The 13,740-nt window shown below is 38.9% G+C and overlaps 1 protein-coding gene across 5 annotated transcripts in view; it reads left to right on the forward strand.

Moving 5' to 3' along the window:
• Positions 1–13,740, forward strand: part of Dcaf1 (DDB1 and CUL4 associated factor 1) — a 66,273-nt gene that overhangs the window by 19,222 nt on the left and 33,311 nt on the right. For all 5 annotated transcript variants that reach the window (XM_021173030.1, XM_021173031.1, XM_021173032.2 and 2 more), the window contains exons 4-10: positions 2,040–2,113; positions 3,436–3,549; positions 4,642–4,779; positions 6,476–6,985; positions 7,310–7,411; positions 10,935–11,093; positions 13,198–13,377. In XM_021173030.1, the coding sequence (XP_021028689.1) occupies positions 2,040–2,113; positions 3,436–3,549; positions 4,642–4,779; positions 6,476–6,985; positions 7,310–7,411; positions 10,935–11,093; positions 13,198–13,377 (1,277 nt within the window). The remainder of the gene's footprint in view (positions 1–2,039; positions 2,114–3,435; positions 3,550–4,641; positions 4,780–6,475; positions 6,986–7,309; positions 7,412–10,934; positions 11,094–13,197; positions 13,378–13,740) is intronic.

Here is a 13,740-nt window from a genome sequence, read left to right on the forward strand (position 1 = left end):
TTGTTTTTGTTTTTTGAGACAGGGTTTCTCTGTATAGCCCTGGCTGTCCTGGAACTCACTCTGTAGACCAGGCTGGCCTCAAACTCAGAAATCCACCGGCCTCTGCCTCCCGAGTGCTGGGATTAAAGGCGTGCGCCACCATGCCCAGCTTTAAATAACATCTCGCCCAACGTGGGGCTCGAATCTAGACCCTGAGTTTAAGAGTCTCATGCTGTACCGACTGAGCTAGCTGGGCAACTTCTAATCTTTTAATTTGTGTGTGTGTGTGTGTGTGTGGGGGGTACATTCCGCCACATCCCCCACACTCCCCAGGGCAGGATTTCTAGGTGTAGCCCTGGCTGTCGTGGATCTCATTCTATAGACCAAGGCTGGTCTTGAACTCAGAGCTCTGCCTGCCTCTCCCTTTTAAGTGTTGGGATTAGAGTATGGCATCACCACCTTGCCCATGTTTAACTTTTGAAAAAGCAAAACAGGATTTCATTGTACCTCCATCTGAAATAATTATCCTTGTATTTGTGAGGAAATACAGTTGACAGTTGTGAGCTGCCATGTAGTTCTTGATACTGAATCTGGGTCTTCTGCAAGAACAGCAATTGTTGTTAACCACTGAATCATCTCTTCAGTCTGCCACCCCCTTTTTAAGAAAACTCTAGTATAATCTTGAAGCTTGTCTAGATCCAAAATGCCATTATTTAATTCAGTATTGTTGTGGAGTCAGTATACTGAGCAGTGGGAAGATCAGTGTCTTAAAGAGCTTATATTACATTAGAATTTAAAGACTTTTATTTTTAAAAAGATTTATTTATTTATTTATTTATTTATTTATTATGTGTTAAGTATATTGTTGCTGTCTTCAGACACAACAGAAGGCAGATCTCATTAAGGATGAGCCACCATGTGGTTCCTGGGATTTGAACTCAGGACCTTTGGAAGAACGGTTGGTGCTCTTAACCTGAGCCATCTCTCCAACCCTTAAAGACTTAATATCTTTGTGTGCATGTATGTTCTCAACATATATATGTGTGTGTGTGTGTGTGTGTGTGTGTATTTATTGTACATACATACAGTTTGTGAGTGCACTTTAATGTTGGGAAACATGTGCATGTGGAGGCCAGAAGTTACCTTAAGATGTGGTCCTTCGCCAGGTGGTGGTGGCACACGCCTTTAATTCCAGCACTTGGGAGGCAGAGGCAGATGGAGCTCTTGAGTTTGAGGCCAACCTGGTCTACAGAGTGAGTTCCAGGATAGCCAGGGCTACAGAGAAACCCTGTCTCGAAAACCAAAAACCAAAACCAAGAAGTATGCATGTGTCATTGTGTGCCTGACTTTCTTTCCACTTCCTTTTCCTCTTCCTCTTCTCTCTAACTCCCAAAAAGTTAATAGACTCTGAACCTCTAGAGAAAAGAACTCAAGTATCTAAGTTTCTTTTCCCCTGCTGCTATCAGCAGGAGTTTTGTCACAAGCCATCAGCTTTTGGCCCTGAATAGCTAGAGAGAGCCAAATTGCCAAAAGTCATGAGATTTTGGCTCCAAATGCTGCCTTCCATGGGTACCTGACTGTCATGTTTGCATGGGAAACACTTTAATGCATAATGTATCTACTCAGCCCCTAGAGATGGAGTCCTTTAAAAGAAATGCTGGCTGGTAGTGATGCATAGCCAGTGCCACACAGAGAAACCCTGTCTCTTAAACCAGAAAAGAAAAATATTGTTGCTACTTCTTTTTCTTCCTTTTGAGGCAGGGTCTCATATAGTTCTAGATGACTTGGAACTGGCTGTGTAAACCAGGCTGGTCTCATAGTCATTGAGATCTGCCTGCCTCTGCCGCCCAAATGTTGGAATTAAAGGTGTGTGCCACCATTTCTAGCCCTAAAAATGTTTCTTACTAAATTTCCTCACAAGGATCTTATCTTTGTTTTTGTTTATTTTTGCTGACAGTTTACTAGCCATAGTTACAAGAATGCAGATATTATTTCATAGGTCTAATTTGTTTGATGGGGTTGGCTTACTATTCTTTTGTGTCTCCCTATTATTTTGATAGGTCGAGCTGATCCAGAGTGTATGCTGGGCCATTTGCTGAGAATACTCTTCAAGAACGATGATTTCATGAATGCAGTAGGTTTGCTTTTTCTTTTCTTCCAGAAATTTTTGTCTTTAGACATTTATTTAATAGTTTTCTGTCTTGTAAAACTTTAAGTTGAACATAGAGGGAGTAGTGTTTTTGTTTTTTTTTTTTTTCTTTTCTTAAATTTGGCTATTGAATAAGTAATTGAGCTTCTTCCTTTTTTAAAAAAAAGATTTATTTATTTATTTTTATTATATATAAGTACACTGTAGCTGACTTCAGACACTCCAGAAGAGGGAGTCAGATCTCATTATGGATGGTTGTGAGCCACCATGTGGTTGCTGGGATTTGAACTCAGGACCTTCAGAAGAGCAGTCAGTGCTCTTAACCACTGAGCCATCTCCAGCCCCTGAGCTTCTTTCTTGACAAAGTTCTGGTTGTGATACAGTTATTCTGTTTGGTGTGTACTGTGTTTAGTGTGAAGCACTGGTAAAGGCTCTACAGTGTCCATTCTGAACTCCCTTCTCAGGGTTGTGTTGATTGGGAATGTAATGTCTTTTTAGATTCTTTTTTTATTATTTTTTAAAAATTTTTTTATTCTTTGGTTTTTCGAGACAGGGTTCCTTTGTATAGCCCTGGCTGTCCTGGAACTCACTCTGTAGATCAGGCTGGCCTCGAACTCAGAAATCTGCCTGTCTCTGCCTCCCGAGTGCTGGGTTAAAGGTGTGTGCCACCACACCCGGCTGTCTTTTTAGATTCTTGAATGGAAAAGGAACATTGACATACATTGTATGACTCTGCACTAATGCTATTGTGTGCTCTGGTATGTGAGTGGATAGATAGAAAGGTTCTTTCTATCTGTTGTGAAGAGTAAATGAGTGTATGTGTGTATATACATGTTAATATATATATATTTCAGTTCCTCAAAATGACTAGCTCAAGAAATTGTGGATAAGTAGTTGGAGGTGGAAAATGATGGAAGCCATTGTGATAGCTTATGACTGTAAACAATTCTAGCACTTGGCTGAAGAAGGGGAAGGATGTAGTCTTGAGGTCAGACTGAGGTACATAAGTCTGTTTCAGTTCCTCCCTTTCTCCAGAAAAGCCACAGGACTATGTTAAGAATTCATTAAAGTTCCTTAATTTGATTGAATTAAATTTCAGATATATAGTACTTCTTTATGACTTTCTTAAAACTTGTAATTATTAACATACTGATTTCATAAATTGATGGGATTCACGTTAACATTTCTCTTTGTCTCTCTCTCTTTCTATATATATATATTATATATAAAGGTAGATCATGTCAATCCATCTTTCTTTTATTCTCATTCCCTTGCCTTTATTTTCCTTTCCTCCCTTTTCTTTACAGCTGGTAAATGCATATGTGATGACAAGTAGAGAGCCCCCTTTAAATACTGCAGCTTGCAGACTGCTGCTGGACATCATGCCGGGCCTAGAAACTGCAGTTGTCTTTCAAGAAAAGGTAGAAGAAAAGTCATTGTTTGAATTGAGTGGATTGAATTGTTAGATTTGTTTTTGTTACTGCAGTAGGAGTTAACCTTTTCTTATTCAAATAGGGTATGCTGTAGCTAGGGGAAAGAAAAATGCAAAAAGCGGTATATTCAGGCAGTAGTATACAGCTGCAATCTCAAGAGTTCAGGGTCTTTCTTTCTTAAGTTGGAGTTCAAGGCCACCTTGGTCTACATAAGATCCTCTCTCCAAAAACAGCTGTTGAAGTCCTGCTTCTTCCTCCCAGTCTCATGCTCTCAGAAATAAGACTCAGACTCAAAGTATATTTACAAGTGGATTGGCCATATAGCTAGGCTTCTCTGTTGTGAAGAGTAAATGAGTATATATATATATATATATATATATATATATATATTTCAGTTCCTCAAAATGACTAGCTCAAGAAATTGTGGATAAGTAATTGGAGGTGGAAAATGATGGAAACCATTGTGATAGCTTATGACTGTAAACAATTCTAGCACTTGACTGAATTTATGCTAGCCTACATTCTGCCATGTGGCTGGTTACCTGTGCTCAGGTACCATGTGTCCATTTCGTCACATCTTACAGGTGAATCTCCAACCTGGCTCTATCCCAGAATTCTTTCTCTTAAATGTCCCACCTTCTGTTTCCTACTTAAGCCATAGGCCATAGGCTTTTTAAGTGACATCCATACAGTACACAAGATGTTCTCTTTACAAACAACAAAAGTGTGTTATTAGGATAACTACTTTCTATATGGGTTAAATAATATTTTTCAGAATCTCTTTTTTGTTTGTTATTTGGAGACAGGGTTTTTTCCTCTGTCACCGTGGCTGTCTCTGAAGACCAGGTTGGCCTTGAATTCAAAGATTGGCCTGTCTCTGCCTCCCAGATGCTGGGATTAAAAGCTCATGCTTTCACTGCCTGGCTGCAACAAGCTCCTTAATGCCTGAATCATCTCTAGCCCACCACTGAAATATCCATTAATTTTTTTTTTTGTCATGAGATAGAAATTTTGGCTTATAATTTCAATCTTGAAAATAGGCTCTTTCTGAATTGTGTTGTTTCTTGTCCTTTACTATAGGAAGGAATTGTTGAAAATCTTTTCAAATGGGCCCGAGAGGCTGATCAGCCACTTAGGACATATTCTACTGGACTGCTGGGAGGTGCTATGGAAAATCAAGATATTGCTGCCAACTACAGAGATGAAAATTCACAGTTGGTAAGGACCTTCTTTTTCTTTTTTTTGGTTTTTCGAGATAGGGTTTCTCTGTATAGCCCTGGCTGTCCTGGAACTCACTTTATAGACCAGGCTGGCCTCGAACTCAGAAATCCACCTGCCTCTGCCTCCCAAGTATTGGGACTAAAGGCGTGCGCCACCATGCCTGGCTTTTTTTATTTTTATTTTTCAGCGATGTGGTTGGTGGTGGCACACACCTTTTATTTTTTTATTTTTTTGGTTTTTCGAGACAGGGTTTCTCTGTGTAGCCCTGGCTGTCCTGGAACTCACTTTGTAGACCAGGCTGGCCTCGAACTCAGAAATCCGCCTGCCTCTGCCTCCCGAGTGCTGGGATTAAAGGTGTGTGCCACCCCGCCCGGCTAAGAAAAAAATCTTGTCAAGGATCATGACATATAAACCATTCTTTTTGTTAATTTTTCTCATATCTTCCCTTATCCTTTGTGTTTTGAAGATTCTGAAACATGTAGAAAAGTCAGAAAGACTTTCAGTGAGTGGTTGGATCTGTACTACTTGAATGGATTGTTGACTTTACTATTCCGTTATTAGTGAAATATTAATCCATTAATAACAATGGATTATTTTGCTAGACTATACTCACTAAAATTACCTTCCATTTAGCTACTACTATAAATTTTAAAGAAATGCAATTCAGGTTGAATTTCAGATACAAACCCCTTCTGTTTATTTGAGATAGGGTCTCTCTGTTTATCTGTGTAGTCCAGGCTGTCTTGGAACTTGCTTTGCAGACCAGGCTGGCCTTGAAACTTGCTTTGCAGACCAGGCTGGCCTTGAATTCAGAGATCCACCTGCCTCTGCCTCTTGAATGCTGGGATTAAAAGGTGTGCTATCACTGCCGGGCTTCAAACCCCTTCTTTTTAATGTAGAACTGTAGTATCACTCTATTGCTTTGCTATTCTATTTGTTTGTTTGTGGAAAAAAGATTGTTTTAGAGACATTTTCTTTCTGGGTAGCTACTGTTGACCTATAACTCACTGTGTAGCCCAGGCTGTCTCCAGACTGCAGCAGTCCTGCTTCAATTTCCCAAGTGTTTGAGTTGCAGGCATACATTACTGCACTCAAGAAAACTAGAGTACCACTTTCTAGTTTTGGCCCCAAACATAAGTACTTAAAAGATTTAAAAAGGAAAACCTGGAAATTAGATTATGAGTTGCTAGTGACATACAATGTATATTTGGTAAGTTTTTGAAATCTTCAGTTTTGATTTTCAAAGGCAATTAAAAGAAAGAGTCTATAAATATATCTAGCTCCTGCCTTTTTAGGTGTGATGCATAGTCCAGTCGACCTTGGCCCAAAACAGACTAGTTGTAAATGGTGTATTTTATATGCACACCTTCTAGTTTGGGTTTTCTGGGAAAAAAATACAAATATTTTAAACTTGATTTTAGCTATAGCTTATTTCATTAAATTATAGGAATAAAATCAACATATTTATTAAATCTTTACTATTTCCTGGTATTGAGCTAAGTGCAAGAGCGTTGAGTTTTCTTTAATAGAAAATAATGTATAATAGGCTATTTATGGTAGCATGTGCCTACAAATCTTAGCATTTTAGAGGCAAAGGCAGGAGTAAGATTCTACCTCATAAAACAAAATTTATTTAATAATCATGTAAACTAAAATTCAGAATAAATACTTTTTCTCAAATAATTGTTGCTAGGTGGCAATAGTGCTTAGAAGACTGAGGGAGCTCCAGCTTCAAGAAGTGGCTTTGCGGCAGGACAGTAAGCGTCCTAGTCCACGGAAGCTCTCTTCGGAACCCCTTTTGCCTCTGGATGAGGAAGCTGTGGATATGGACTATGGTGACATGGCAGTGGATGTTGTGGATGGAGAACAAGAAGCTTCTAGAGATATGGAGATCTCCTTTCGTCTTGATTCAAGTCACAAGACCAGTAGTAGAGTGAACTCAGCAACTAAACCTGAGGAAGGAGGATTAAAGAAAAACAAGTCAGCAAAGCATGGTGACAGAGAGAACTTTAGGAAGGCCAAGCAGAAGTTGGGCTTCTCATCTTCTGACCCAGATCGTGTGTTTGTTGAGCTGTCTAATAGCAGCTGGTCAGAAATGTCCCCCTGGGTGATTGGCACCAATTACACTCTCTATCCTATGACTCCTGCTATTGAGCAGAGACTTATTCTTCAGTATTTGACCCCTTTAGGAGAGTATCAGGAGGTAAGTTATTGGGATAAGGTACTGTTTGACATTTTGGGACTATTAAATTTACCTCTGGGGCATTTTATGACTATACCTTACTTATAGACACAGTCCTAACTCTACCCCAGAAAGGTCTTCATCTCAAATTAGTAAGGTCTTATGCAGGTCACTCCTGATTATGGGTTGTTTGATCAAAGTGTATTCATACAAACTTGATAATATGAACATAGGAATGTATTTTTAAAAGGGGATGTTTAATTTCTTTTAATGTTCTTCCTTCATAAAGTACAGAGAATGTGAAAAAGCCAAAATTTAAGACTTTTTTTTTGGTTCTCATTTCAGTTACTTCCCATATTCATGCAACTTGGATCAAGAGAATTGATGATGTTTTATATTGATCTGAAACAGACTAATGATGTCCTGCTTACTTTTGAGGCACTCAAGGTAAAGTCACTGAGTATTTTATTAGTACTGATGTTTATAAAACTCATGTTTAGTTTGGTTAGTATAGTAGTACCTGTCAGCTCTCTGTGATTTTCCACCACTTGAAAGTATAGTGTCTCTGAAGAACTGTGGCCCAGGTTAGCACAGAACTCCTGTCTAGATCTGGTTGGCCTAGAGCTTACACCATGTTCATGCCTCACCCTCTTTGATATTGGGATTACATGTATGAGCTAGTACATGCCTGGCTTTACATTTTCAACTTTAGTTAATTTTAATTAAGTGAACCCACATGTCACCAGTGTTTCATTCAGTCCCTAGACATTTAAGATTTGGATGAGATCAAACAGAATTTGGGTAGTATGTGGGATGGTGTATATGTGTTGTCTATATGTCTGTTTCTGTCAGTCTGTTTGCACTCAGTGGTTATACCATTAACAGTGTAATGGCACTGGAGGTCAGAGCTGTGCCTGGTGGTCCAGAAATACTACATTCATTTACAACATTGATTTTTTTTTTTTTGAACAAGATGCAGTTAGAGAGTGACTTTGGATGTTTACTCAATCTCTTTGGAATTATAATGGGTATAGTCATTCATCTGTTTCTAGACAAAGCTATATATAAAAGGGATAAAAGATAATGAAATATGTATGAACAGAGAAAAACTTAAAAAAAAGAGATCCTTAAAAGCAAAATTGGAGCTAGAGAGATGGCTCAGCAGTTTAAAACTACTAAGTTTGACCAGGTGGTGGTGGTGGTGGTGTGTGCCTTTAATCCCAATTCTTGGGAGGCAGAGGCAGATGGATCTCTGTGAATTTGAGGCTAGCCTAGTCTATAGAGTGAGTTCCAGGATAGCCAGGGCTACACAGAGAAACCCTGTCTTGAAAATCCCAAACCATGCCGGGCGTGGTGTCGCACGCCTTTAATCCTAGCACTCCGGAGGCAGAGGCAGGAGGATTTCTGAGTTCGAGGCCAGCCTGGTCTACAAAGTGAGTTCCAGGACAGCCAGGGCTATACAGAGAAACCCTGTCTCGAAAAACCAAAAAAAAAAAAAAAAAAAAAAATCCCAAACCAAATCAGACAAAAAACAAGTTTGGTTTTTGGCACCCATAGTTGGCAGCTTTTAATTCCAGCTCCAGGTTATGGCCTCCTTAAGCACCCACATAATACCTTGCATACATATTCATTTTCTCATTTGCTTGAGTAAACACACACACCCATGTATGCATCCACACATGCACATGGGTGCATAGAATCTAGGGGTGAGTTGGGTGGTGATGCACACCTTTAATCCCAGCAACACAATCTACACAGAGAAACCCTTTTCTCGAGCAGAAAGATCAACGGATCAATCAATCTGTCTGTCTGTTCTGTTTGTCTGTCTCTGGGTTTATCATATTGTTCAAAAGGAAGATAACAAGTTAAGAGAAGGAACAGGTATTAAGTCTAATAGGAACAAAATGGGATAAAAGAAAGTTGAGGCTGGGCATGCTAGTCCATACTACTAATATTAGTACTCAGAAGGCAGAAGCAGGCAAATCTCTTGAGTTTGAGGCCAGCCTGGTTTACATAGCAAGTTCCAGGACATGACAGTATTAAAAAAGAAAGGAAACAGATAGGATCTGCCCACAGGGTGAGGTGAAGTGAGTTTGTAGGTGGTGAGGTCTCAAATAAAATTAGTTTCTTTAAAAAAAAAAGATGTATTTATTTATTTATTAATTTATTATGTATTCAGTGGTCTGCCTGCATGTATATCTGCAGGCCAGAAGAGGGCACCAAATCTCATTATAGGTGGTTATGAGCCACCATGTGGTTGCTGGGAATTGAATTCAGGACCTTTGGAAGAGCAGCCAGTACTCTTAACCTCTGAGCCATCTCTCCATCTCCAGCCCTCAATTTAGGTTTCTTGATATATGTTAAGCCTGCTTATTCTGTTTCTACACATATTGTGATGGTGATTGTCACGATGGCATGGTAATGATATGAGAAAACCATGTGGCTGCAAACAGATACCTAGTTTAGGTGAGTCTTGAGGCATGAATTGGGTGGAAGAATGGTAGAGGCATGTGTGATAGAAAAAGCATAAGGAAGGAAGGGATTTGAGTTTTATGTAAGGCAGTCCAGTTCTAGGTGTTGAAAATGTCTGAAGAGGGTATATACCTGTTAATGGTGCTGTTGACCTTAATCCTCCAAGTCTGTAACTGCAAATCTGTATTGTCTCTTCTGGAAACAGGAGGGGGAGCTCTAGTTCTCTTGAGGCTCTGTGTTCAGAAATAGGAAGAATCCTCACACTTTTGTTGTATATTGCATCCTTAAAGTTACATAGAACATTCCACTCTGAGGGGCTGTAGGAATTGAGCAGGAAATAAAAATTTATCTGGGTGTGGTGGCTTATTCTGAAAATCCCAGCTCTGGGGATGCAGGGACAGTGGGTTCAAGAACAGTATCTAGAGCCATTAAGATGACTGGGAGATTAAGGCATGTGTTACTAAGCCTGATGACTTGAGTTTGATCTCTGGGAACCACATGGTTGAGGGAGAGAACCAATTCCTGTACTCTGACCTCCACACATAACACCACAGCCACTCACATGATAAGTAAATGAAGCATCTAAAAATTTGAAGTTTTAATATTTTGAAAGGCATTCTGATACATCAAAATCCTATTCTCCCCCCCCCCTTTTTATTTTAAAAACAGACATTTTTCTATTTATTTCATATATGTGAGTACAGCAGAAGAGGGCATCGGATCCCATTACAGATGGTTGTGAGCCACCATGTGGTTGCTGGGGATTGAACTCAGGACCTCTGGAAGAGCAGTCAGTGCTCTTAATAGCTGAGTCATCCCTTCAGCCCAATCCTACCCCTTTTGATACTTTGCTTAAGCAGTCAGTGCTCTTAACCGCAGAGCCATCTCTCCAGCCCCCATTTCTTGTTTTCTACCCGCATAAAAACCTTTGGTTTGCTGAGGGTGTAGCTCGTTTGTATGCGTCATGTTTAGCAAGGCCCTGGGTTCTATTCCTATCCTTCTTTCCTACCCTGATAGGTCTTTGAAACATGAATACTTTTTGTATTAGGAAGGAAAGAGGGATGTTGTAGAATTTTAAGCCTTTCTTTTTCTTTCACTTACATTCCTTTTTCCTATTTATTTTCCCTTCACTCTAGCTTTTCTTTTTTCTCTTTTTTTTTTTTTTTTTTTGGTTTTTCAAGACAGGGTTTCTCTGTGTAGTCCTGGCTGTCCTGGAACTCACTCTGTAGACCAGGCTGGCCTCGAACNTCTGTGTAGTCCTGGCTGTCCTGGAACTCACTCTGTAGACCAGGCTGGCCTCGAACTCAGAAATCCACCTGCCTCTGCCTCCCAAGTGCTGGGATTAAAAGCGTGCACCACCACACCCGGTCACTCTAGCTTTTCTTTTGTGAGACACTGTTTCTCTACTCACATGGCTCTTTATAGCAGCTTAATATTATGTTAAGAAATTTGTGATGTTTTTGATTATTCCACTATAACATGTGTCCTTATTGTTTAGCACCTAGCATCTCTCCTGCTTCATAACAAATTTGCCACAGAATTTGTTGCACATGGTGGAGTACAGAAATTACTGGAAATTCCTCGTCCTTCTATGGCTGCAACTGGTGTGTCCATGTGCTTGTATTACCTGTCCTACAACCAGGATGCTATGGAAAGAGTAAGTCTAGTCCATTCAGGTGAAGAGGATGGGATTTGATGGGGACCATCTCTTTAAAACAGCACATTCACAAAACAATGTTTGGATAAAATGAATAGTTGAAAAGATGAAATTCTTATGAAAAACATGAGTCGTGTGAATGTATAATCTTCATAAAGCATTCTAAAATGTACAATTGTTTAGAAATATTTCTGACTACTGAGAAACTTGGAGGACATGTTCCACAAGCTGTATATGCTTTCTGTGATTTTTGTGGCATTACGATTAGTAGCCAGACACTTTTCATTTGTCTCTCAGTAGAGCTGTATTATATTTTAAAGTCATTTAATTGTAAAAACAGGTGATGCTTTGTATATGTTAAATAATTTGCCATGGATCATAAACTAATTCTACATGTTCTAATTCTTAGTTTGAGTCTTTTGTTTTTTTCATTAAGTCTGCCATGTTTGTAACATCTTTTTAAAAAGTGAGTGGGTTGTACATTTGAAAAGTGATGGCTCTCCTGGGTCTCTCTTGGAGAGGGCTGTATCACATTTTGTACAATATATAACTTTTTATATGTGTCTTGTGTATGTGTTTGTTACCCTGGCTGGCTTGACTCTCTCTGAGGCCTGAGAGGACATCCTCAAACTCAGAGATTCTCCTGCCTCTGTCTTCCAAGTGCTGGGATTAAAGGCCTGTGCCTCCACTGCCCAGCAGCTCAGCCACTTTTAAGAATGTTTGTGCTCGGCATGTTGGCATACACCTTTAATGCTTGCATCTGGTTTAGTATATTACTTTTCTTTTCTTTCTTTTTTTTTTTTTAAGATTTACTTATTAAGAAAAAATTCAGATACAAATACCAAAAAAAAAAAAAAATATGTATATGAGTACACTGTAGAGCTCTTTTCAGACATACCAGAAGAGGGCGTCAGATCACATTACAGATGGTTGTGAGCCACCATGTGGTTGCTGGGAATTGAAATCAGGACTTATGGAAGAGCAGTCAGTGCTCTTAACCGCTGAGCCATCTCTCCAGCTCTAGTATATTACTTTTTAAGTTAAGCTGATGATTGTTTTGAGTGTTGTCTTTGTTCGTTTCTTAAGATAAATATAGTTAAAATTTAACTTTTTGTGAATAGTAAACTATTTATATGTACAAAGTTAATTATGGCTAACATATAGAAAAAAGTACCGAACAAATCTAGGGAATGTTTTACAGCTGATTTCATGAGTCAGTGGAGCAGCAGACACTACACTTGTAGACTTAGTGTCAGTAGTAGTCTCAGGAAACCCACCCACCTCCCCCAGCCCCCTTCCCAGGGTTTTCTTTTTTCTGAGACAGGGTTTCTCTGTATAGTTCTAGCAGTCCTGGAACTTGCTTTATAGATCAGGCTGCCCTTGAATTCAGAGACCCACCTGCTTCTGCTTTTTGAGTACTAGGATTAAAGGCCTGTGTTACTACTGCCTAACAAGCTCAACCACTTTTAAGAATGTCCTTGCTGGGTATGGTGACTTAATCCTTTAATCCTTGTACTTGGGAGGCAGAAGCAGGTGGATATCTGAGTTTGAGACCAGTCTGGTCTACGTAGTGAGTTTCAGGTCAGCTAGGGCCACCAAGTGAGACTGTATCTCAAAGGAAAAAAAAAAGTCTTTAACTTCTTAATTTCTATGAGTCTCTTTATAATTGTTAAGGAAGATTTAATACTTAGTATATAAATAACTAAGATAGTATATAAATTTATATAGTGTATAAATATTTAGTATATAAATACTAAGATGGTATATAAGTTTATATAGTGTATAAATATTTAGTATATAAATACTAAGATGGTATATAAGTTTATATAGTGTATAAATATTTAGTATATAAATACTCAGTATATAGAGTTACTTAGAAACATTAAATGATGTAATTTTTGGGGCTAAGTAAGTATAGATTGTACTCAATTAAATGTAGGTTGTTTTTAGGTTTGGAACAAATTTTCTAGAATTGACTTAGTGTGATCACTGTATTCTGTAAACATTTCTATTACACTGAATTTTTTTTATTCCTTATCAAAGATATCTTTGCCCCAAATGTTAAAATATATTTATATATATATATATATATATTTCTTTGCAGGTTTGCATGCATCCTCACAATGTTCTATCTGATGTGGTGAACTATACCCTGTGGTTAATGGAATGTTCTCATGCCTCAGGATGTTGCCATGCTACTATGTTTTTCTCAATTTGTTTCTCATTCCGGGCTGTTTTGGAGCTCTTCGACCGTTATGATGGTCTTCGTCGTCTGGTGAACTTGGTGAGGTTCTTCCATTGGCTCTTCAGTTAGCTATAGGGATCCTACTTGTTTAGGTTATTCAGAAAGACAATCTCGTAGAAGATAGGAAATTACTTTTTGGTCTTATGTAGCCCAATCTGGTCTTAACTGTAACCAAAGATGACTTTGAACTACCTCTCCTGCCTCCGGTTCCCAGTGCAGGGATCACAGGTACATATCACTGCACACAGCTGGGAGAACATTTCTTTCTTTCTTTTTTTTTTTTTTAAAGATTTATTTATTATATGTAAGTACACTGTAGCTGTCTTTGGACACCCTAGAAGAGGGCATCAGATTTCTTACGGATGGTTATGAGCCACCATGTGGTTGCTGGGATTTGAACTC

The sequence above is a fragment of the Mus caroli genome, chromosome 9 (assembly GCF_900094665.2).
Source record: "Mus caroli chromosome 9, CAROLI_EIJ_v1.1, whole genome shotgun sequence".
In the NCBI taxonomy this organism is placed as follows: domain Eukaryota; kingdom Metazoa; phylum Chordata; class Mammalia; order Rodentia; family Muridae; genus Mus; species Mus caroli.